The following is a 24,695-nucleotide window of genomic DNA, read 5'->3' as shown; positions in this document are numbered from 1 at the left end:
TGCAGGTTTCAGGACGAGGTGGCTGAAGGACTGAAGACAGGCTGATGAAGAGACGAATCTCTGAAGAGGATGTGCCAGTTCGAAGGAAAGGTAATCCATAGGTATTGTAAGCATTCAGGGTAGAGCAAACAATACCAGGCTAAGGCAATGTGGAGAATGTGAGCTTTATAGTGCAGGTGTGAGCTTTATATGTGCAGGTGGTGCTTATCAGTAATGTGTGTGTGTGGGTGTGTGTGTGTGTGACCTGGTAATCCCTATGTTATGGGGACAAAATGTCCCCACAAAGATGGCAATATCCGAAATCCTTGTCCTTGTGGGGACATTTTTAGGTCCCCATGAGGAAAACATCTTAAACATAAATCACACAGAAGGAGTTTTTTGAGAAAGTAAAAAGCCAGAAAGTTTCCTGTGATGGGTAGGTTTAGGGGCAGGGGCAGTGTAAGGGGATAGGATGTACAGTTTGTACAGTATGAAATCCATTACGCCTATGGTGAGTCCCCATAAAACATGGAAACATGACGTGTGTGTGTGTGTGTGTGTGTGTGTGTGTGTGTGTGTGTGTGTGTGTGTGTGTGTGTGTGTGTGTGTGTGTGTGTGTGTGTGTGTGTGTGTGTGTGTGTTTGTGTGTGTGAGTGACAATCTGGTGTTGAGGTTGTGGCTGATGATGTGACATAAAATGTGACCCTAAATTATGATGTATAAATGCAATTGATAGAATATACGGTAATGATATATACATTTTCAAAACATCAGTATATAGATGTTGAATATTCATTTAGTATATATTCAAAACAAATTACACTGATACCCTCTCAACATGGACTCGTATATATAAAATCAGGGAGTGATTTCAAACATAGCAGAAAATGTTTTCGCTGTGAAAAAAAAAAACTAAAAAACCAAGCATGAATAAATGTGTAAGGTGTTGTTGCATAAAGTTCTATTTTACATTTTACAACTGATGAAGTGTTTCATGGAAACTCGCATGGCAGTCCCTGAGGGGAAGACCCTCCCACGCTTCCTTACACATCTAGTCTCTCTCTCTGCCTTACTCAACAGCTGTTTTGCCCCATGACCAGCTGGGGCATACATTCACAAAAAGTACCTTCTTAAATAAGAGACGACAGTATCTGTAAATTTGAAAAATCTTTATTAAAAAACACAAACTAACATCATGGTTTCACATGCATTGTACCATATACACTGCACAATTATCGGCTGTAGCACATCTTTTCTCTTCTTTTTGTTGTTGTCTTTTCTTAGTTCATTACATAATTAACAAATTATATTCCTATAGAACGGATCTAACTGATTTTCTAATTTGTCTGCACATCTATAGGACATACACTTGAATTACATCATTAGATTGTTGAGGAAATTAGAATTTTCTTTTCTTTAGGATTTTCTGTTGCTAATGGAAATCAGAAGAGGTTTACTAATAATATAGGTACATTTCATTTTTTATTTGTATAACATTTCTGACCTGCATGTGAGTCCGAAAACAGTAGGTAAACATGTGGAATTCAGTCTTAGCACATTAGTTTTGAGCAATAACTGAATTTAACTATTTAACAACAAAAAACTGCAGTTTTAAAAGAAAATTCACTGGGTTGTTCTTGTACATTCCCAGTGTTTATTGAAATAACTTTTTTCCATTCTGCCTAAACTGGGATATCCAAACACTACAAAACATTTTTTTCGTTCTCTCTTCGTTTTTTGAGGGAATATCCATTCTAACAACACATTTCATTTTTGTAGCTTTCTGTGAAGACATAGAGTGTTAGACATGCATCATGGTGTCACTGGATGTTTAGGTAATCATATGACAATCGTTTAACAGAAGATGCCACACGTTTTGACCACAGCTGTTATGTAAGGTGACATCTTTAGATTACAGTGAGAAATGCTGAGGTTTATTTGGTGACGCAAAACCGCAGTTGCACCACATGTGCGTCTCACTTCATGTTTTCCTCCATTAGTATTAGTTTTGAATTGAGCAACACTTCCTCTCTCTCTTTCTCTCTGTCTCTCTCTCTCTCTCTCTCTCTCTCTCTCTCTCTCTCTCTCTCTCTCTCTCATACTCTGTCATTTTTCGCTCTCACTCTCTCTCAAGTGTTTAACTGTCTGAGACTGGAAAGTACATACAAGTACATATAGAGTGCAATTTAGGGGCTAGAAGTAAAAGCAAGCTCACAAAGATTATTAATATAGCCAGTAAGATTACCTTGCACCCCCAGAGGCAGCTCTGGGAACTCTGCACAAATCAGACCAGGAGGAAAGCATTACAAATAACGCAGAATTCTAATCACCGTCTCCATTATGAATTTGAAAAACTCCCGCCAGGCAGACTATATAGGGTACCCATAGCAAAAATAAATATTTTTAAGAAATCCTTCATACTATCTGCCATTTGTTTTTTAAATAAATGAAATTAAGGATATTTCCTTTTTAGAAATATTTCCTAGTTATCCTATTTATGGTCTTAGTGTAATAAGTTTATATATTTATTGTGTTTATGTGTCTGTAATGCATGAGTTTATATGTTTATGCGTTATATGTTTCTTGTGATACTAAAGATGAATTTCCACATGTGTGGACAGTAAAGATTTATATTCTATTATATACAGTACATATGTACATACATATCTCCAAATAACTATAGAGACAATTAAATGTTACCTACTTAATTTAAAATACATTTTCATATTTTGTTTTCCTTATACAATCAGTATTCATTTGTTAACATTACTTAACTACATTCCTTAAGAGTAACAAAAATGAACAACACTTCTATTGCATTTACTGTATTTATCTTACCTAATATAAATCTCAGCATTTACTTCTACATTATTAAATTCAAAAGTTGTATCTGTTAACACTGGTTAGGTCACTAGTTTAAACAATTTTAAGTTCATGTTAATGCAGTAACTAATGTTAACAAATGAGACCTTAAAAAGGTCCCTTAATAAAAAAGGGAAATCAACTTTCCCTTGAGCCATTGATATATAAAAGTTAATTGTGATATAAGAATATCCTGTACGTTCCAGAGCTGAAAACTTCCTCTTATATTTTTTGGAATTATAAACGAGAGCGCACTTTGCGCGTATTCTGGCACGCCAAACCATGCATGCACACGCTTGCTTTTACGTTAAAGCTACACTGTGTAACTTTTTTAGTTTATTCTTAGCTAAAAACAATTATTTCTTTCAAAAATATATGTGCTCATTAATGACGGGAGCGGGACAAAACATGAATGTTGCGGGGAGGAGCGGGAGAAGGTAACATGAAAAATGCATCCCGCGCAGATCTCTATATGGGAAAATCACAGTAAAGCTGTTAGCTAGAGTTGCTAGACGACAGTCGCGGGCAGATTAGATTTGCTGCTGCTAGGGTGGGTCTAGATTTCTAGGCTACCGCGTCTCACGATAATGAACCAAACTCAGCAGCTACTGTTACATTTCTTTCTTTTTTCTTTCTTTTTGTGTTAATCTGTTAATCATTTAAGTCAAATATATTTAATGTATTTATTCCTTTTATATAAGGCCTATAGACTGATTTTATGAAAAATATTTTATTTTTATTTTTTAATGTAACACCATTTTCCTTACTTCCTGGCGACCCATTTTTTAAGCCCAGGGTTTGAAAACCATTGCTTTGCTGTCACATGCTGGAGGATCGCAAAGCCCAACGTCCAGGGGCTATGTGTTTTCCAGATGGGTTACCAAAACGCAAGCCCATCATGTGCGTTGTTCAGTCTCTTGACTTGATATTTAAAGGGCGCGCGCGTGTGTTCAGTTCACTCTTATATCTACCGATTGGCAGGCCAAGTAAAAAAAAAATATATATATATATATTCCAATCAATCGTGGATGGATGAGAGATAAATTATTGTGTTTGTTTGATAAAGACGTTCTGGGATAATCATTCCGGTTGCCGCTTTCAAAACAATCCCTCCCTCATGTGAAATGACACTGGGAGCAGAAGCTCATTAAATATGCAAATCTCGTCCAATCCTAGCCGTGGGCGTTTACTTCCAAGTCTCCAGTGCGGCACACCCATCAAAACGTACTCGGTTACTCTTGTAACCTCGTTTCCCTGAGAGAGGGAACTAGTATTGCGTATGGGAAAAGCTCCTTTTCTCGAGAATATGAAGCAAAACTTTATTCAAAAAAGTATCTATTTGAAACGCAGTGCGGCTGCACAGCAGATGCGACAGCGTGAGCTACGCGCTGATTGGCTGTGCTGCGGCAACTGCATGAACCTATGGTGAGGCGGCTGAGAGGAGCGAGCCAATGAGGGTCGCTGAAAACTCCCGCCAGCAGGGGTCGCCTGAATTTGCATACTGAGGCTATAAAAGACTATGTTCAGCTATAGGTGTTCAGAGAACCATCTCGGTTTCCTTGATCTTTCTGATGGCCTGAGGCAACATCGCGATTGGAGGAAAAGCATACAGTAGGTGTCTGGGCCTGGGTTGTGCCAGCGCATCCCTGTGTTTGGAGAAATATATTGGGCAGTGGGTATTGTCTTCTGAGGCGAAAAGAGCTACTTTAGCTTTGCCGAAGATGCTCCAAATTAACTGAATTGTTTGTGGGTAAAGGGAAGATTCCCCTGGGGGAATGCCGCATCTGGACAACATATCAAAACCCAGATTCAGGATGCCTGGCACGTGAGCCGCTCTCAGGGAGCTCAGGTTGTGCCCTGCCCATAAAACAAGGTTTTTCGGTTTCCAAGGAGCCAAAGCTTTGACACAGCTGTGGTTCACTTTGATGCGAACGTGGCCTCGTCGCCATGCATGAGCCGGAACGCGGGAGTTCAGCCAGCGTTGAAAGTGGCATATGCGCTAAGGCCATAAGACCTAGCATCCTCTGAAAATGTTTGAGGAATGCAAGCACCAGGTTTGAATGACTATGCCATGCTCTGAACTGAGAGGGACTGCTGTAACATAAGCCGCGCTGTCATGTGAATTGAGTCTATGACTGTCTCCAGGACAAGATACTCTGGGTGGGAGACATCAAGCTCTTGGCGTTATTGATCCTGAGACCCAAACATTCTAGATGGTTGAGGAGCTAGGTCCTGTGGGTTATCGACTGTGTCTCTGACTGTGCTGAAACAAGCCAGTCGTTGAGGTAGTTGAGTATACACATCTCTTCTAGCCCTAGTGGGGTAGAGCTGCGTCTATGCACTTTGTGAAAGTGCAAGGTGCCAGGGATAACCCAAATGGCAGGACTGTGTACTGATAAGCCTGACCCTCGAAGGCGAATCTCAAGAATGGCCTGCAACTAAATGGGGGCTATCTGAATGTGAAAGTAGGCATCTTTCAGATCGACTGTGAAAAACCAATCCGCCGGGCGAATGTGGCAAGGATTTGTTTCACTGTCAGCATCTTGATTGAGTGCATCATAAACGTTTGGTTCAGATGTCTGAGATACAGGATGGGTCAGAGACCGACTTCCTTTTTCGGGACGAGGAAGTAGCGACTGTAAAAGCTTGACTTGCTCAGTGTTGGGTGAACGGTTTTCACCTCTCCTTTAAGTAACAGTTTCGATACCTCTGAGCGAAGCACTTGACTTACGTTGCTTCTCACTAAGGTCTCGACCACGATGCAAAAGCGCGGGGTCTGCAAGCAAACTGTAGCGAGTAACCTCATTTTATAATGTTCGACACCCAATTTGATATTTTGGGAATGGCCTGCCAGGCCTGGGCTTGTGAAGCCAGTCATTGAATTAGAATCGGGGACGGGCCACTTTGGATAGTGTTTGTTTGGTGGCGTGCACTGTGTAGTTGGCACGCGTATTACATTTGTGCCACGGGACAGAGAGTGCACTGGGTGGGGAGCATTTGAGTGTAGGGGTGCATACTGTGGGGTGGGCACACTGCCTACAGAGAACAAGCTTTTAGATTTATATGGGTCGCAATGAAAGTGGGTCGCAGTGTTTGTATGCAGGTGAGCACATTTGACAATGGGGTCAGTGGCTGCGGAAACGAATTCACCAGTCACCAGTCACCTGATTGCAGACCAAGAGTGGTGGGGATCCGGCAGAGGCGGGACCTGACCACCTTCTGTTTATGTTTGGCAGCATGCACTGTGCAGTGGGCGTACGCCTCACACTCGTGGCATGGGTGTGCCATGTGAAAAATGCTTGGGTGCTGGGGTGCAGACTGTAAAGTGGGCACCTTAAGAACATAGAAAAGCTCCTTTGTTATTATTATTGTAAATAAGATGTAGTGGCGCACACTGTGAGGTGGACGCACACTTACATTTAGAGTGCTCACAGCGCGAGTAAAGTGGGGCTAACCCAATTACTATGTTCAACATTCATTATGATATACTGTGGATGGCCTCCACAGTCTCAGCTTAGAGACAGGCCGCTTGTATTAGGAGCCCGGTCGCCGAGAGACACAGTGGGGAAAGCATGTGTAGCGGTGCGCACTTTGTAGTAGGGGCACGCTCTACATTCTGAGCACTCTAGGCAGCTTATGTGCAGGGTTGTTGTAAAACAGCGTTGGTGTACAGACAAGCATGTTTGACAGGCTAGTTGACTGTAATGTTTACATCCCTAGCCGCCTGAACCAAGGGAACTGGGAGAAGGCCGCGGTGGGATATGAGTGATTTGAGGCGCTGAATTCACAGTGCTAAAATGCAGGGGTGCACACTGTTTAGTGGGCAAACTGCCTACAGTTATAACAGAGGAAAAAACTCTAAATTGTTTATTATAAATACAGCATTTTCTATACAGGCGTGTGCATGATTCATAACAGGCTCATTTCTGTGACTGGGAGAAGTGATAGAGAGTGAAAAAGGCGCAGGGCTTGGCCACCATTTTACGATATCGTTATACTCAAGACAGAGAGTGCGTGCTATGATGTAAGTTGCGCTCTAGTCGGCGAGACAAAAGTCTCTGTCATAACAAAGCCGCCATTTTACGACTCCCATATGCGCAGTAACGCGCTGCAAAGAGAGCGGTTGTGACGTAAGCCACTTTCTCGATATATTCAGCATGTGTGCGTCACTTTTGACTACTGTCCCCTAAGGGGGGGCGGGCAAAAGACAGCTTATATGGTTCTGAGAGAGCGAGGCACGCGGTGAGAGCTCTGACGTGAGTTGCTTTTACTTCGGTATTCCCTGTCTGTGGCACTTCATAGAGCGACGGGAGCGAGAGAAGCGTGAGAGGGGCGCTAGTCTTCCTGGAAAAACAGGACCAGTGGTGACGAGGCACGCGGGAAAATGTCCGGCGTGTGCTCGCGAGAACGCTCCGGCATCCTCTGTCCACAACGCTTCACAGCGTGATGGAAGCGAGAAGAGGTATTGGTCCTCTTGAATAAACAGGACAGATAATGGTGACCATGTGTGCACAAGAAAGCAGTCCGGCGCCCTTTTTCCGCGATGCTTCACAGCGCGGCGGGAGCAAGAAGCACGAGAGGAAGTGCTGGTCCTCCTAGATAAACAGGACATGTGATGACAAGGCCCGCAGGAAGTTGACCGCCGTGTGCACGGCAAGATTGCTGCGGCATCCTCTGTCCACTGCGCTTCACAGCGCGATGGGAGTGAGAGAAGCGCGAGAGGAAGCGTTAGTCCACCTGGATAAACAGGACAGGTGATGACGAGCCCGCAGGAAGTTGTGCACACTAGTTTGTTGCAACGTCCTCTGTCCATGGCGCTTCACAGCGCAGCAAGAGTGAGAGAAGTTCAAGAAGAGGCGTTGGTACTCCTGCATAAACAGGGTGATGGCGAGGCCCACAGGAAGAGGACCGGGGAGTGCTCGTGAGAACCCTCCGGCGTCCTCTGTCCGTGGCGCTAGACAGCGCGACGGGGGCGAGAGAAGTGCGAGCAGAAGGACGAGGCATAAGAACAGCGCTTGTCTGTTTATAAATGTGTGTTGCAGCGGCAAACGCATAACAAATAGATACACAGAACAATAAAGGATATAATGCCGGATGGCGCAGCTGGAACAGCAGGCAGCAGAAGGCGGAGTCCAGGCGGGAATCCGGCGTCCTCAGGGCTACAGAGAAGTTCCGCTGAATGCGTTCCGACGGCGGCTTCAAAATTCCGAAGATCAGCAAAGGGTAAGTTTGCTGAAGGAGATTAAATCTGAACACCTATAGCTGAACAGTCTTTTATAGCCTCTGTATGCAAATTCAGGCGACCCCTGCCGGCGGGAGTTTTCAGTGACCCTCATTGGCTCGCTCCTCTCAGCCGCCTCACCATAGGTTCATGCAGTTGCTGCAGCACAGCCAATCAGCGCGTAGCTCACGCTGTCACATCTGCTGATGGAGCCGCACTGCAATTTTAAATAGATACTTTATTGAATAAAGTTTTGCTTCATATTCTCGAGAAAAGGAGCTTTTCCCATACGCAATACGACAGACCTCTCGAAAGGGAACCCAGTGTTCAGGAGAGAGCCTCAAAACCAGTGTAGAAAATAGCCTATTACTAATTAGTTATGATGTCTTTTAATGTAAAAAACACACGAACATCATAAGTTGACCTCAGACAACTGTATAAAAAATAAGCCAGTTCATGACACCTTTAAAATCAATTAACAAACTGTACCAAGACGTAAAGGCTTAACTGAAGAACAAAATGCAGCTTTCATTGAAATGATAATCCAACATCGTAGTCGAAAACAGGCAAAAGGTCATAAACACCACAGTCTAAACAATAACACAGGCAAAAACAAAGGAAACCGGGTAGAACATTTAAAAATAAATAAAACAAAGATACATGAAACCAAAGAATTGCAGTGTTACAGTAAAAAAGACTTCGCAATGAATGACTGCGATAACCAGGCATATATAGGCTGCGTCCGAAACCTGGAAAATGCTTCCTTCGGAGGACACATTTGAAGGCAGGAAGGCATCAAGCTGCGTCCAAATCTAATGTTAGCTTCACTTCCTGTCTCCTGAGATACCTTTGTCTGATCCATTTTGGAAGGCAGCATACATGTAGGCTATCCTTCGCTGCCTTTTAGTCCCACAATCCTGTGCTTTCCATTCAGTGACAGTTGAGCTGGGCAAAAAAGATGGCGTCCAGAAGTTGCGTTTGTGGGTCGTTTGTGTGTACATGTAAAAAATTTTACCAACATATTACACTTCTGATGTCATTTCTAGAGAAATCACTACTTTAGTAATTAAATATGTGTTTAGTTCTCACCAAAGCTCTCTTTTTTTTTTTTTTTTTTTTGCTGTAGATCATTAAACTGTTACACTGCCTTAGAAGTCTGTCCTAAATTAGTTTCATGTGGTGCCTTCATGCATAAAGCGCTGCCTGCAGAGTCATTGTCTTATGAAGCAGCGAGTCAGCTGCCTAGGTTTTCAGACGCAGCCATACAGTGAGGTAATGAGCTAATGAGCTAATGAGACACAGCTGTAAACAATCATGATTGATTAGTCCAGGCAGTGGGTTATGGGTAATGTAGTCTGAGGCCTCTGGTGATAATCACTGGTGATTGTGACACTATTGTGTGACAATATTACATCTTTTTGGTAAGTTTATTATGTAATCATTTTCTCACAATATTAAAATTGTTATTACATTATGAGCTCAAGATTTTATTACATTTTGAGAAAATGTTTACATTATGAAAATGTTATAATAATATTAATGTAATAATTATTACATTATGTGCAGTTATTACAACATGAGTTGCAACAGACATTATTGGAAAATGTTACCAAAAATTCTAATTGAAAATATACATAATTTTCAGAATGTCTTAGTATTTGGTTTATCCCCCTTTTGCTTAAATGGCCGCAGAGTTTCATGAACTTTGTGTATGATCATTTAATCCAGCATGCTTTGCAATGACCATTGTTAGAAATTAACTTATTTGACTAGTGGCCTAGAAACGGTGCAGAGTCAGAAATATTTATTTCACATTGTGTTTCTTTTTGTGAAATTTTTAAAGTAAACACAAAAAAATATATATATTTATTTACACGTTTTTTTAATTTGTTGCCAGATACTTAATATGGTTTCAGACTTTTGAATCCCATTGTGTAGTAGTACTATAGTACTTTGCTTAGTTTAGGCTAATGCCTAATAAGGAAAAAGGAAGTCTTGCAAACACTGTCATGTTTCTTCCTGGTAATCCCTTGAGGGATCCTCTGTGATGGGGCAAGAAGAGAGAAGTGTGGGGCGAAACCAGAAGAGTGGAGGCGGAGCAAAGCGGTGATGTACATTTCGTCATTTCTTGTTGGACAGTGGTGACTCGTGGGAAGGGGTAATTCTCAACTCAGAGACACCCACATATTTCACTGGGGTCACGATGTCTATGGGCACTTATGACTCAAATGACTGTTCATGCATGAATTGGTCATTCAGAACATACACAACATACACAACATTCCATTATGCATGAGTGGTGCCTGTGTTTAGGCTGTGGGCCTAACTCATATATAAACACATTTATTGGACGGACATCCTGCCCTCAATTAAGTTAATTTTGAATTTATTTTTAAACATTCACTTGTAGAAGTAGTTAATCTAAGGTAAATTAAGTCTATAAATGTGCTCACCTAACATAATAAACTTTTATAAATGTAACATAACATTATTATGTAAATTACACATATAAATATTATGTAACTGTGAAAAATTCAAATGGTTTGTATTACTGAAAGAAAGTTTGTCAGCTTTACTTGACATTCTTTTGTTTATATAACTAAATAGTTATTTGTAAAACTTACTCAATATAGTTGTGTGGAACCACATGACGCTGCTTTTTTAAGTAAATTCAACAAATTGATTTTGTACACACATTATACTTACATATTTACTATTTTAAGTTTATTTAATACCGGCGAAACCATACTTTTGCATAGCAGGTTACAGTATAAACAACATGAGACATAAACACACTTTTGATATCAATCTCCCTCCTGATATGGTTTCCCCCAACTGTGTCTGTCATGCTCTATTTCTGTCATGCTGTCATTTCTCTGTCCTGACTCATCCAATACAGTAACAGAGATTTAGAGTTTAAAACATAGAGAAATTTATTTTCCTTATGACACATCAGTTTTGTAACGTTTCTCAGCTAAAACCTATGGTATCACTTCTCACTCTTACTATTTCTTTCTCCCCCTTTTTTCCTCAACTTCTCTTTCCCTTATTCTCATTTCAGAATGTTTTGTCGAGCTGGGTCATCAGGACATTGGATCCAGTGCTCCAATATTTATATTAATTATATAAATATATATTAATATTAATATATATTAATATTAATATATATTGATATCAATATTAATATGAGCTACCCAATCCTTAAAGGGTTATTTCCCACAAAAATGAAAATTATTTCATTAATTACTCCCCCTCATGTCGTTGGACCCCTGTAACACCTTCGTTCATCTTCGGAACACGAAGATATTTTTGTTGAAAGCTGATGGCTGAGAAAGGCTTCAGAAAGGCCTCCATTGGCATTCAGCACATTCCCACTTACAAGACCCATAAAAGGCACTAATGACATCGTTACAAAGTCCATCTCACTACAGTGGCTGTACAATAATTTTACAAAGCGACGAGAATAGTTTTTGTGTGCAAACCAAGTTATTGTCTTACGTGTAGGTCTCTGACGTGAACTCACGCAATAGCGGTGCTCCTCCTCTTCCGGGTCATGTATCCAAACGGTGGAACTGCGTCATTCTCGCACATGCGTCAAGTTCACATCAATAACTTGGTGAATAAAGTCGTTATTTTGATTTTTGTGCACACAATAACTATTTTCATCGCATTGTACAATTATTGTACAGCCACTGTATTGAGATGGACTTTGTAACGATGTCATTAGTGCCTTTATGGGTCTTGTGAGTGGGTCAATGGAAATTTACTAAATGCCAGTGGAGGCCTTTCTGAAGCCTTTCTCAGCCATCCGCTTTCAACAAAATATCTTCATTTGTGTTCTGAAGATGAACGAAGGTGTTACAGGTGTCCAACGACATGAGGGTGAGTAATTAATGAAATCATTTTTGGGTGAACTAACCCTTTAACCAATTGACCATTAGGTTTTTTTAGTCAAGTGGACTAAATGAGTTTAATGGCCATCAAATGAGATCAGGTATGCACTCTTGGGTCTCCAGTCTGCACACGTTCAGAAGTCGGTCAGGGGAAATCAGGGGAAAAGGGGCTGTTGATTTCAATTGATCCACAAGATGGCAATGAGAACCTAAAGCTTACGCTGATATTAGGCTATTAGAAGCCCTCCTCTTTTATATTGTTGGGCTGATTCTCTGTGGGCTAGCAGACCTCTTGCAAGACCTTTTACATTCATTCACTTTACATGCACACACATCCTTAAAAACCAAAGTTACAGGAAAAAACATCCCTGAAAACAATCATTTCCAATTGTCAGGTTAAAATGGTAAATGGACTGCATTAATATACTGCTTTACATATTGCTTCAAATTCACCCATTCATACACCGACGGCGGTGTCAGTCATGCAAAGCACCATCCATCTCTTTGGGAGCAACTGGGGTTAGGTGTCTTGCTCATGCACTTGGTCAGATGGATCCTTCCGGTTTGTGGCCAACCTACATGAGCCACTGAGCCTCTGCCAGTTAAGTTGAAGCACCTCAGATGCTTACAAAGACAAATTGGCTGTAGAACTGATTTGTGTGTTAATTAAAAATATACAAGAAATTGTTTCTATGGATAAAATTATATTATAATAAAGAAATATTGATATGTGGAAAATGTTGCAACCTCAATCGTAACATGACGTGATTTAGATTTTCTTTCTGGTTTGATGTTCCCTTTTGCCTAGAAAACAAGACTGCATCAAGCAGGGAAAGCAAATAAACTACATTTCGCCAAGTATCCCGCATTGACTCCAGCAGAACAAAGCTCGCAAAGGTGAACATCTGGGCTTCCACACATAGATGGTCACCTCCTATTTTGGTATTCATTATGCTTTCATCTTAAATGCATTATGAAAAATTTATTTTCCTTCAAGGCTTTAGCTTTTAAGTTTAAGTACATCACTTACAATTACACACACAGACAATATTTGTACCAAACACACCCACACAGGAATCAGAACTTTACCTGACTCACATTCTGAATAAGAAAAGCACATGCCTAATGTATTTTTTTGAAAGATCCAGATTTCACAACATACATCTTGTACGTGAAGCATTTCTTTAAAACTGATCTAGGAGCAATTTTCCACACCCGGATTTTTACCATAAGGCATATTTCAGAACCAATTCCTGACAATCCGTGCCATAAAACAGCAATAGTGAAAGTGGCCTAAACATTTATAGGGGGATTTCTTGTGTCCTCTTTACAAGAAAACAGAATCAATACATTGCATTCAAAACTCTTTAAAGTTTCTAGATATGCAGTTGAGTTTGTGCATTTCTCAGGTGTAAAGATTCAACAACAGCTGAATTTAAAATTTTAAGCTTGTCTTCATCTTGTGCGACTACCAATTGTACAGAAATATGTAAAATGACATGGGTGAAAAGTCAACTGAACATAATATTTCCATTTTGGTAGAACTTTATAATACCTTTCATTAAGCCATTAACAAGCATCATGCTTAACGAATATATATATTCAAATAGCTATACAATTGAACTTGTTAATGTTAACTTACATAATGATTAACAAACATTTATTAAATGTGAAGTAAAATGCTTTTAAATGTCATTAAACTTTAGTTCATACTTTATATAATGCACTTTTTTACATTTACAACTGTACAAATGGTCTTTGAGTGATCCTTATGTTCAACTGAAAAATGAACAATATGACAATAATTGGCCCCACTTTATAGTAGGTGTCAAACTGTACTTATGTCAAAAAAGTACATGTTCTATTGCAAGGTGTTATTGAGGTGTGATAGGGACAGGTTTGGTTGTATGGGTGGGTAGTTTTTATATTACATTGTTTTTCATAAATGAAGAAGTTTTCTCCTGTTTATGCATTTTAATCAATATCCTGTTTAAGGATAAAATAATAATAATAATAATAATAATAATAATAATAATAATACAAAAAAAAACACATTTTGAACCCAACTTTTAATTACAAAAATAATGTGCTTTTGTCATATCTTTAGCAAACATTTAGCTGAACTTTACACAAATGTTGTTACAGTAAAAGTCAAATGAAAGGTATGATTAGTTGTAAACATTTATAAACATTTGTAAATGATACATAGTTTCAACTTTGCAAAAACATTATCCAATCTAAAAATACATTATTTGTACAATAGTAGAAGTGTAAATAGTGGAAAGTTTGCATACACACGAGAACAAACAAATGCCAAATGTATGGGTTACGAGTTACCAAATGTGTGTTAATGAATATGTTCAAATGAACATGAAGTGAGTAACGTGCTTAAAATGACTTTAAACCATTTTTTCCACATTAGTAAATGTAAAGAAGTGCAAGGTTATATATATACTTTTATTGATATTTGTTAGCATTTTATTTATATTAAATAATGATCTGGTTAGAATTATGTAATGTTTAATAAGTTGCATATTATCAAGCATTATGTAATGTGTGTTAATTGTTTCATTAATGGTTCTTAAATCATGTGTCAAAATAATTTGTAGATTTTTAAAACATGCTTAACCATATTGAAAGTTTAATGACATTTGAAGTATTTCAACTTACATGATCTGTGGATCATTATGTAATGTTTAATAAATTCAATAGTCAACATTAACAAGCTCATTATTTCATATGTGAATATATATGAACTAAATATCTGTTAAGCATTATGTAATGTGTTTATGATTTATCAATGAAAGTCATTATAAAGTGTTTCTAGAGTTCTTCTTCCAGATTTGTACTTATTTTACATATTTACTTCATGTGTGAATGTGTGTGAGTGTTTTGATTTGAAATATCATTCTGGTAAGTTTTTAAAATGTAAAAATCAAATGCAAAAGTGGACCTCTGATAGTAGAACTGAATGACAAGGAAAGTACCAGATGGGCTTTTGTTTTCTCACCTGTTTTGTTTTTCCTTGATTGAGACAGCACAATGGTCACCTTACATGAACCAAAATCAACTGTCCAACTGTCTCTGGACTCGTGGTCCACCAGCATGGAGCCAGCACCCCTGAGTGCCGATCAGAGGCGGACAGAGGGGGTTGTTTATTGAAATTAAGCTTTTCTTTTTTTTACCCTATTTGTCTTGTAAATGGTCATTTGTGCCAACTTTGTCCAGCTTTCTCATTTGCACTTACAGCAGAAGATGATTTTGAAATATCTTTTGTTTACTCCATTGCTGGATGTCCAGAAGGGAGGGGGCATTTATATGGGGTGCAGGGGGTTATATATAAAAAGCACAGTTTGAATGAGAGTGGAAGTGTCTGAAGAAAGTTAGAGAGCAATGATGCATACAGTCAAGCTGCTCTGTGTGGTGTTCTCGTGCATCTGTGCTGTCGCGTGGGCTTCTTCTTCTCGCCAGCCATGTCGTAAGAGCTTTATTCATCTTCTTGTCTTTGCGGTTAAATTATAATCATTTTTTTGTAATATTATTGTTTTTAACGTTACCATAAAATTATTATTTTGATACTCAGAAGCTGCAGATGATGAGGGAGAAACATTTTTTTATTTCTTTTTCAGATTCACCACCTTTGACCAGTGGAACAATGAAAGTGGTAAGTGTAAACAATTTCAAAGTATGTTTCGTAATTATAGCAGGCTGTTAGTAGGCAGTACATTGTGGCTCAGCAATGAGACAACCGTTAAAAATAAAGCTTTAAAAAATCTTGAATACAAGCACAAGTCCTAATTTTTTCTCTATTTATGATGCATTCTAATACAGTGTTATAAAACATTTGGCAATACACAAGGAAATGTAGAGCACATATATTCACCTTTGCAAAAAGGATTAATTTTATTTGCCTCTAAAACTTTATTTAGTGTATAAATAAGACCGTGAGAGAATTTTCTGTATTAACTGAAAATTTTTACTGAATTAACTGAATTAACTGAAGGAATTTTCTGAAAAAACTTCTGAATTATAACAAGCAAATCAAGTTTTTTTTTTTTTTTACTGAATGACTTAACATTTTTACTGTTCTCTTTTATTTGACATGCAAAACACACATTCAGGTTTCAACAGGGGGTCATGACCTTGCATCTGGAGAGTTCAGTTATGACTCCAAAGCGAATAAATTTCGTTTTGTGGAAGGCACTACTCACGCGAACAAAACTTCGTATATGGATGTGCTCATACATTTTGAAGAGGTAAGCTAAAGTCAGCAAATCTTTCTCGCTCTCTCTCTATTCCTCTTCCTCTTTCAGCTTGTGATTATTGTGATTATATAATATATAATAAAGCACTTTTTCCACACAGGGTATACTTTATGAGATAGACAGTAAAAACGAGAGCTGCAAGAAGGAGACTCTGCAGTTCCGTAAGCACCTGATGGAGATTCCACCCGATGCCACTCACGAGTCTGAGATTTACATGGGCAGCCCCTCAATCACAGAACAGGGACTCAGAGTCCGGGTCTGGCATGGACAGTTGTCCGAACTTCACGGTCCTTACCTTTTTATTTTTCGGGTTATTCTGTTGCTTTTCAAAATGAAAACAGCCATGTTTATTTCTTGATGGGTTCTGATTTTCTTTTCAGCTCACTACTCTCTGTCAACCACTTCCTGTGGCTGTTTGCCAGTCTCTGGATCCTACTATGGTGAGAAGAAGGACCTTCTTTTCAGGTAAAGCAGAGACTTTGTTTAAAATCTTTTGAGAATGACATGTCATTGTATCCTGCATTTGTGCATACAAGTCAATTAACTGAGCTCTTTTCTGCTTCAGTTTCTTCGGTGTTGAAACAGAAGTTGACGACCCACAAACCTTTGTGCCCCCGGCCTATTGTGAGGGCGTGGCTTTTGAGGAGGCCCCTGACGACCACAGCTTCTTCGACCTGTTCCACGACTGAAAAAAACATGAGATGAGATACAAAGTGCCAAAGATGGCTACACGCAAAAATAAAAACAGCATTTAAATCAAAATATTTCCTGTATCCATCTCTCTTTCTTCAGAAAATGCCTGGAGTTTCTATCTCACTATATTTGTTTGTCTTTTTTGGAACTTGTTTCTTCACTCTAATCGAGTCAATAAAGTTGAGCTTTCACTGAAATCCAATTTTGTGTTTTTGAAAAATTAGTGGTGCTAAGATAAGCAGAGACTTATTATGTAAAGACTTAATGATCCTTGCACACACAAAAAGAAAGCATTACTAAACATTATAATAGGTAAAAGTCATTAAAAACTCAAAACTGAAAGTGTTGTGTGTGTGAACATACAGTGACACAAATTTCATCCATAGCATGCACCATGAACCACATTATTGAACAGTTTATGCTTCTAAAACTACAAACACTGGAGGAATGAAACTATGCTACAATTCTCATGGATGAATGGTAAAAGAACGGAATCTCTGCTTGCTTTAATAAGAAACACTGAATATCCACAAGTTCCTTTGATTGTCTGTATTCATTAATGCATCAGTGCAGTTTAATGCGCTTTTTAAATCATACAGGCTACTACATCTAGTAGAACCATACACAATAAAGGACGACCGACTCAATCCAGGGAACTGTACAGTTTGTTGTTCCCTCTGATTGTTGTTATTGGTCGGTGAAGCGTGCGCGTAACCCTGCCCACCGGAACTAGCGGTGCACTTGACAAAACAGCCTGGTCTGGACAGCTCATCCTAACAATGGCTATAGCACGCGTTGCGACTGAATATGTGTTTTCTGATTTTTTATTGAAAGAGCAGAGTGAATCTAAGTATAAAGGCGTGCGGCTGGAACTGGCCACGGACAAACTGGTCAGTTTTGTCGCGGTTGGGCTTCCTTTGTTACTCATCTCACTCGCCTTTGCACAAGAAGTCTCTGTGGGTCAGTAAAAACATTTTATCACAGCTAACTTAACGTTACCGAAATTTGCGAAAAAAACAAGGTTTACTTCCAAAAGTCCGATAGAGATAGAGTGGTTTAAACTTGTGGAGATTTACCGGTTCAAACCCAACAACATGAAGCCCATCTCTCGGTTTACCTACAGAAAGGCTGCCAATTGAAAGACACTCGCTAAATCCAGACTAACGAGTGACTACATATTAGTAAACATCTTCCTAAAATACAACGAAGGCCGTATTTTTACACAACTTATTGTCGATTACCTGAACAAAGATAAGAGCCTCTTGCGGTAATCGGTTTTGTGTGTAAATCCAGAATGGGCGCGTCACTGCTGTATATGCGTCAAGCGCGAAATGCGCGTGAACAAAAACATGAGACAAATCAGCGAGTCATAAGCATGAGAACTATTACACCGTATTTTGCAGGATAAATTTACTTATCAGTTTTAAATAATTATTGGGGCCAGTCGTTTTACACGCACATTGTTTTTATTTATTTATTATAATCCTTCAGAGGGAATTACTATTTATTTGGATATTTTAAAGTTATAATAACCAGTAGGCTATTCTAAAGTTAAGATAATGGTAACTCAGTCTAGTGTTACCAAATCCGTCAGAAGCATATACTATCCAAAAACAGAAAAACTTATGAAAACCTCAAAGGTTTGCAATGACTTCAATCATTTCTAGAGACAGTTATCATGCTTTTCACTACTGATCCAAATAATTACTTCAGAAGGATTTTGTAATAGCCTAAGTTAGTCATTAATAAAAATAAAATTGCAACACTCGTAGCCATACAAGATTTCATGCTTTTTATTGAGGTTGTAAGATCTATCTTACACTATTTATGAAAAAAATAAATTATATATTTATAATACATAAACTAAAATCAATCATTAGTAGTTCCAGATTGTTCTTTTTTTAGATGCAAGGGAGGGATTAATATCAGTTATATTCCAGGTAGAATAATTGTCGCAGTGCCGATGATTGTGCACTGACTTGTCAAAGGGATAGTTTACCAAGAACTGAAAATTGTCAACAACTCAACATCAACTATTTTTACTTTTCCAAGGCTGATTTTAGTTTTTTTTTAAAGCAACAAACAAGGATGGAAGTATACATAAACATGATTGAAAGTACATAAAACTAGCCTTAGATTCAAATATTAACTTTAACCATGTGAAATGCTGCAGCTGCAGCAGCATAGTTCTGCAACCCAAACATCACATATTCAACATTCAAACAAAGATGATAGGGTATTTAATCAGCATTCATTCAGCATTTGTTTTTGTTTATACATTTGGTATAAAGAAAAAAGGTCATTACCAGATGAAGATGTTTTGTCTGGAAACTCCCCATTGCCAGGGCTCAGTCCGAGGGGCGGGATAAACGGTTGTCTTTCAAACTCCCTTTGCACGCGATAGGATACTGCTACAACCAACCAGAGCAATGTGAAGCGGAGCTCGTTGATAGATTAAACATTCGCCGTATCCGAACACATCTTCCCTTTTTAAGAATGACTTCAGTGCCGATCTTTTTTCTTTTCTCAGAGAAAAGCTTAACTCCAAGTCTTCCAGTCGCGGTCAGAGCTGATTCGAAAGACCGTCGTTCGCCAGCCTCTGTGTTTACTAGAAGCAATCAAGTGCAACTTGGCCTTTATTATGTTAAGCCCCGCCCACCGACTCTATACACGATCCGATTGGCCTGACCAGAGTTTGGTTTTTACAGCTCAGAACTGTATTTAGAGTTACTAGACGACACTCGCGGCAGATTAGATTTGCTGCCGCTAGGGTGCGTCTAGATTTCTAGGCTAGTAACGACTTTTGCTTCTTGGAAACCGTGCCTTAGACAGCTAGCTGAGCTCTGTGTTTCCAGTCCAATGTCCTCGCTGGTGCTCCTCTGCGATCAATTTATCTTTTACAGATGTAACAGACTAAAATCTTAACGTCCTGCTCAAAAATTTCAAAATACTTCAACACAAATGGGATGTTCGCAAACTATATGTAGTCTGAAAAAAAAAAAATTAATGACCGGTCAACCGGTGCATGCCTACTTATTTCTTCTGTGGAATATAAAAGATATTTTGTAACCAACAGCCTACTTGCTCCTATTGTAATGAAGATAAGATGGATGTTTTGAAAGAGATTTATAGTAGTATACATAAAATCATCACAAAGCAGACCAACATAATGCACTTACTTAAATACCATGTTTAAGCAGCAATATTATTTGCTCATAACACTTATCATATGTATATTTGTGTATTTATTAGTAAGTGATTGTTTTTTATTTTTAGATGAGATCAAATTCCTATCACATAGCTCTGTCGTCCTCTTCAGGTAAGAAAATGACATTTTCTTGTGTAATTCCCTCTCTCTTAGGTTCTCAGATTACATGTTTTCCACCCACTAACTTTACAATGAGACAGGCTGCATATGTGGACTCCTTCTGCTGGGCCGCCGTAGAGCATCACCCTACAGAATATGGGGCTGATAGCGCCCCCCTTCATCTGCACAAGGTAGATCTACTCTATATTCAGTGCACTTGGTCACGAACAACAATGACTTGTCAAAAGAGGTTCATTGTTGGTTGTGTTCGTCTTATTCTCTTTCTCTTTACCTTCAGTTCTTTCCTTATATCCTTCTGCTGGTCGCCGTCCTCATGTATATTCCTGCTCTCTTCTGGCGTTTCACGGCTGCCCCTTCCCTATCCTCTGACCTCAGTTTTATCATGGAGGAACTTGATCGCTGCTACAACCGTGCCATCCGCCTGGCCAAGAGCCTCACATTCAAACAAGACAAAGACATTGCTGAAGACCCACACAGGTGTAGTGCATTGAACATATTTAACTCTAGCTATAATGACAACCTGAAGTTTACAGTTGTGACACACACCATTTTATTATTTATTTTATTATAAAACTGCCTAATGCAAGACTTATATTTTAATATATTTTCAAATGTAATTTGTAACTTTTCCCAACTCAATTCACGTTAGTGAATAGCGCTTTTCACAATACATATCGTTTCAAAGCAGCATGTGTCTTGTTATCCAGTCATGTGTCGAGTTATCCTCGGTGACTGTGTCTATGTAAAATGTGCATGTACAATATTGTCAGGTACACTATTCCAGAGTTTAAGACCCAAATGTAAAAATGATCTCCCTCCTTTAGTGGACTTAGATATTCTAGGAACTACCAGAAGTCCAGAGTTTTGTGACCTTGAAGAGCGTGATGGATTGTAGGGTGTTAGAAGTTTGGTTAAATACACAGGACTGAAGCTAAACCGTTTAGCCCCATTAAGGATAGGAGCAGTACTTTGTAATTGATACGGAACTTAATAGGTAACTAGAGTAGAGATTATAAAATTGGGTTATATGATCAAATTTTCTTGGCCTGGTAAGAACTTTAGCAGCTGCATGTTGGACTAACTGTACCTTGTTTATTGAGGATGCAGGACAACCACCTAGTAATGCATTACAGTAATCAAGTCTAATGCACTAACTTACTAACTGATTTGTTACATAAAATATGATTATCGAATGACAACCTGCTGTCTAATATAGCTTTAACTGTAGATGATCAGGTAACATCCTTCTAGATGCAAATTGTATTCTAATAGATTCTGTGTACAGGTTATTGGTCCAGTAAGTAATACCTCCTCAGTTTTATCCGAACTCATATTAAAGTCATTTAATATTGTATATTTTTAACACACTATAAGAGATTTCATAATTTAGAGATTGTATATGGTTGTGATACTCCAGTTTTCAGTCTCACATGATCCTTGAGAAATCTTTCTAATATGCTGATTTGGTGCTCAAAAACATTTCTTCCTCTTATTATTATCAACAGTGGTATCAGAATTCTAAAAATCATGGGAAACTTCAAGGGGGATGTTTTATTCCTGAATTTTTGAATGTGTAGAAAGTTAAAAAGATCAGCATTTATTTTACCTATAATTCTTTTACCATTATAAATGTTTATACTCATAAATTCTAAATTTGTCCGCATACTTTTAATGGTAGTGTATGTTAGAAATCAGTGACAAAAAGTATTTTGATGCATCAATTAAATGAATCAATCATCTTACCTTTTATTATTTTTGTTACTTTTCTTGTATGAATGCTTGTGAACCGACTTCTTTGCTATTTAAATTTCCTTTCTATTTAATTCCCTTCCTCAATCATAACTCAAAACTCTAAATATCTATAATATTCTGATTCTACTGATCTTAATTCTCTCTTTCTCTTCTTCTCTCTCTCTTTTTCTCATGCTCAGTGGTCTTGAATTGACTGAAGCTTGTTTCAAGTACCCTCTGGTAGAGCAGTACTTAAAGACAAAACGCTCATCATGGGCTTTGGCTGCAAAATATCTGCTTTGTCAGGTTTTAACATTCCTCACTTTACTGCTGGCCTGCTCATATCTGACCTACTACATCCTTTGGGTTTCACACAGTGATCAGTTCTCCTGTAACCTGCGCAGAGGTGTGTCCTAGATAGTGTGCTTTTATGCATTTTATCACATGTGTGATACACTTCAGGAATGAATATAAAAATCGGAGTGTGAAAGTGTGTGTCTATCTCCTAATTCTTTTACGGTGTTTGTTCTCTGAATTGTGTTTGTGTGTCTCCAGGTATATTAGTAAATGATAGTGTGGTGCCAGATGCAGTTCAATGTAAGCTGGTGGCAGTGGGTGTTTTTCGTCTCCTAAGTTGCATGAATCTGGCAGTGTATTTACTGTTAGTACCAGCTGTGGTTTATGCTGCCTTCCAACCTGCTCGTCAGCACCATTGCGCTCAATTCCTCCGTCCATACCACCTACTGCCTGCTTTCGGACATGTGCTGGATTTGCAGCCTACAACCCGGCGCTATGATGACCTCAGCATCTACCTGCTGTTCTTGGAGGAAAACTTGAGTGAGCTTAAGAGCTACAAATGTTTGCAGGTTTGTGCATGTGTGCATTTGAATGTTTCAATTTAATGCATCTGTTTTATTTCTTTGTCAGGTTTTTATGAAACCGCACTAGTGCAGTGGCCTAATAGTTAGCGAGTCAGACTGGTAACCCAAAAGTTGTGGTTTCGATTCTCAATACACGCAGAAAATGACTGAGGTGCCCTTGAGCAAGGCACCTAACCCCCAGTCGCTCCCTGGGCTCCACAGCAAAATGGCTGTCCACTACTGTGTGTGTGTGTGTGTGTGTGTGTGTGTGTGTGTGTGTGTGTGTGTGTGTGTGTGTTCACTACTCCTAATGTGTGTGCACTTTGGATGGGTGTGCATTTTGGATGGGTTAAATGGACAAATTCCGAGTATGGGTTACCTTCACATTGACTAATATGTCATATTAATGCTGGTGTCAGGGAGTGAAGACTAATACATTTGTTTGGGATGTGTTTACACAGGTGTTAGAGCTGCTGTCTGAAGGAGGGGAAGGCGGGTTTGACACCATGTGTCTCCTCAGGACTCTAGGACAAGTGCGGACTGACATGGTGGACAGAAAACAAGCCCAAACTGTCAAAGGAAATGCAGAGAAAGAAATCTCAGAACTAAAGGGTGAGTGTGACATCAGGACGACACACACAGTCCATCACTGACATGCTCACGTGACATTAAAGTTCTTCATCATCATGAAATATTATCATGTTATTGCGTGTTAATTGCTATTAAACTGTCAAATGCACACAAGGTTATGTCAGAAACCCAAAGTTCACCTGGAAACAGCTGGTTATGTCTGCACGTATGCAGCAAGAACAGAAAACCTGTGTGTATATTGATATGTGTGACATAACTTAAGTAAATATACAGTACCTACTGCTATATCTGCTGTTAATATGAATCAAACAACAAAAAATGAAGAGAAAACCACTCACTGCTCTTGACTGAATGAACTTTAGTAGCTTTATTAAGAACACATTTCTGACCTGAGGAGATAAACATAGCTGACTGTGACTGCTCTCTGAGGGTGGGGTCTATGTTAATACAACAGTGTCCATCTGCACTCGAGGGCGGGGCCACCTGCAATTGGCATATTCTGAGACACTGCTTATGATTTATTGGGATTAAAAAAAGGAGTGGATGGATTTTTACCATTTTATCATGGTTGTGTACACACTGCCAATACACATTTATGTCAAAAAAAAACATTTTTGCTTAATAGGTGCCATTTAAGTCACTGTTACCTGCTGTAGCGTCCTGGTTTTATAGTCTACTCCTCCACTAATGATTAACAGTTCATCACAAAGCAACATGACCAGAACCACTGTAAGAGCTAGAAAATAATGTTGTTTTCTTAATATTAAACTAATCTACCATTTTGTTTAATTTATCCTTTATATGATGTTGGTTTATTAAAATAATTAAGTGTGAATCCAATGAAATTCAGCTTTTAACGAAAGTTTGTTTATGAAGAGAATCAACACACTCAATCCATGTTATGTTCTCATTGTTGGAAAGCAGAAAAAGATCCCAACTGTTGCTAAAGCAGCTCATATGATTGTGTGTTTTGTCTGTAGATGTCTCTTCTGTTCCCCTGGATGATGGAATAAGCTGCAGCTGTGTGAAAGATGTAAGACACCGGGTGATCTAACATATTACACTAATAGTGTACATGTATGTAATCAGTTATAATCATCAGGTAAATCCGTTTTCAAAAGCTGTACTGCTGACACGAACTGTTAAAGAGTCCCTATTATGTTTAAAAAAAAAAAAACCTTTCATGTAGTGTGTAACAGCTGTAAGTGAATGAAAACATCATGTGAAGTTTAAAATCGGAAAGTGTGCTGTACATAAAGTTATTGTCTCTCA

General features: G+C 38.8%; 2 protein-coding genes across 5 annotated transcripts in view; both read left to right on the top strand.

Annotated features, from left to right (window-relative positions):
- panx1b (pannexin 1b) overlaps positions 1 to 24,695 on the top strand; it is a 25,789-nt gene extending 1,094 nt beyond the window's left edge. For 2 of the 4 annotated variants that reach the window (XM_067438489.1, XM_067438488.1), the window contains 7 exons: positions 6 to 90; positions 20,275 to 20,411; positions 20,519 to 20,718; positions 22,173 to 22,378; positions 22,528 to 22,838; positions 23,294 to 23,444; positions 24,404 to 24,695. In XM_067438489.1, coding sequence (XP_067294590.1) covers positions 45 to 90; positions 20,275 to 20,411; positions 20,519 to 20,718; positions 22,173 to 22,378; positions 22,528 to 22,838; positions 23,294 to 23,444; positions 24,404 to 24,477 — 1,125 coding nt within the window. In that variant the 5' untranslated portion in view covers positions 6 to 44 and the 3' untranslated portion in view covers positions 24,478 to 24,695. Of the gene's footprint in view, positions 1 to 5; positions 91 to 12,723; positions 12,853 to 17,642; positions 17,874 to 20,274; positions 20,412 to 20,518; positions 20,719 to 22,172; positions 22,379 to 22,527; positions 22,839 to 23,293; positions 23,445 to 24,403 lie in introns of those variants that run through there. The other 2 variants (XM_067438490.1, XM_067438487.1) reach the window with 2 other exon arrangements.
- epd (ependymin) lies at positions 15,312 to 17,110 on the top strand. Its single transcript, XM_067438493.1, has 6 exons — positions 15,312 to 15,433; positions 15,585 to 15,619; positions 16,077 to 16,211; positions 16,321 to 16,507; positions 16,601 to 16,685; positions 16,786 to 17,110. The coding sequence occupies exons 1-6, from the start codon at positions 15,349 to 15,351 to the stop codon at positions 16,907 to 16,909; spliced, it is 651 nt and encodes a 216-aa protein (XP_067294594.1). The 5' UTR covers positions 15,312 to 15,348; the 3' UTR covers positions 16,910 to 17,110.

The sequence above is a fragment of the Pseudorasbora parva genome, chromosome 3, assembly GCF_024679245.1.
Source record: "Pseudorasbora parva isolate DD20220531a chromosome 3, ASM2467924v1, whole genome shotgun sequence".
NCBI lineage: Eukaryota > Metazoa > Chordata > Actinopteri > Cypriniformes > Gobionidae > Pseudorasbora > Pseudorasbora parva.
Note: the sequence above shows the minus strand (reverse complement) of the source record. Positions and strands in the feature narration are given on the sequence as shown.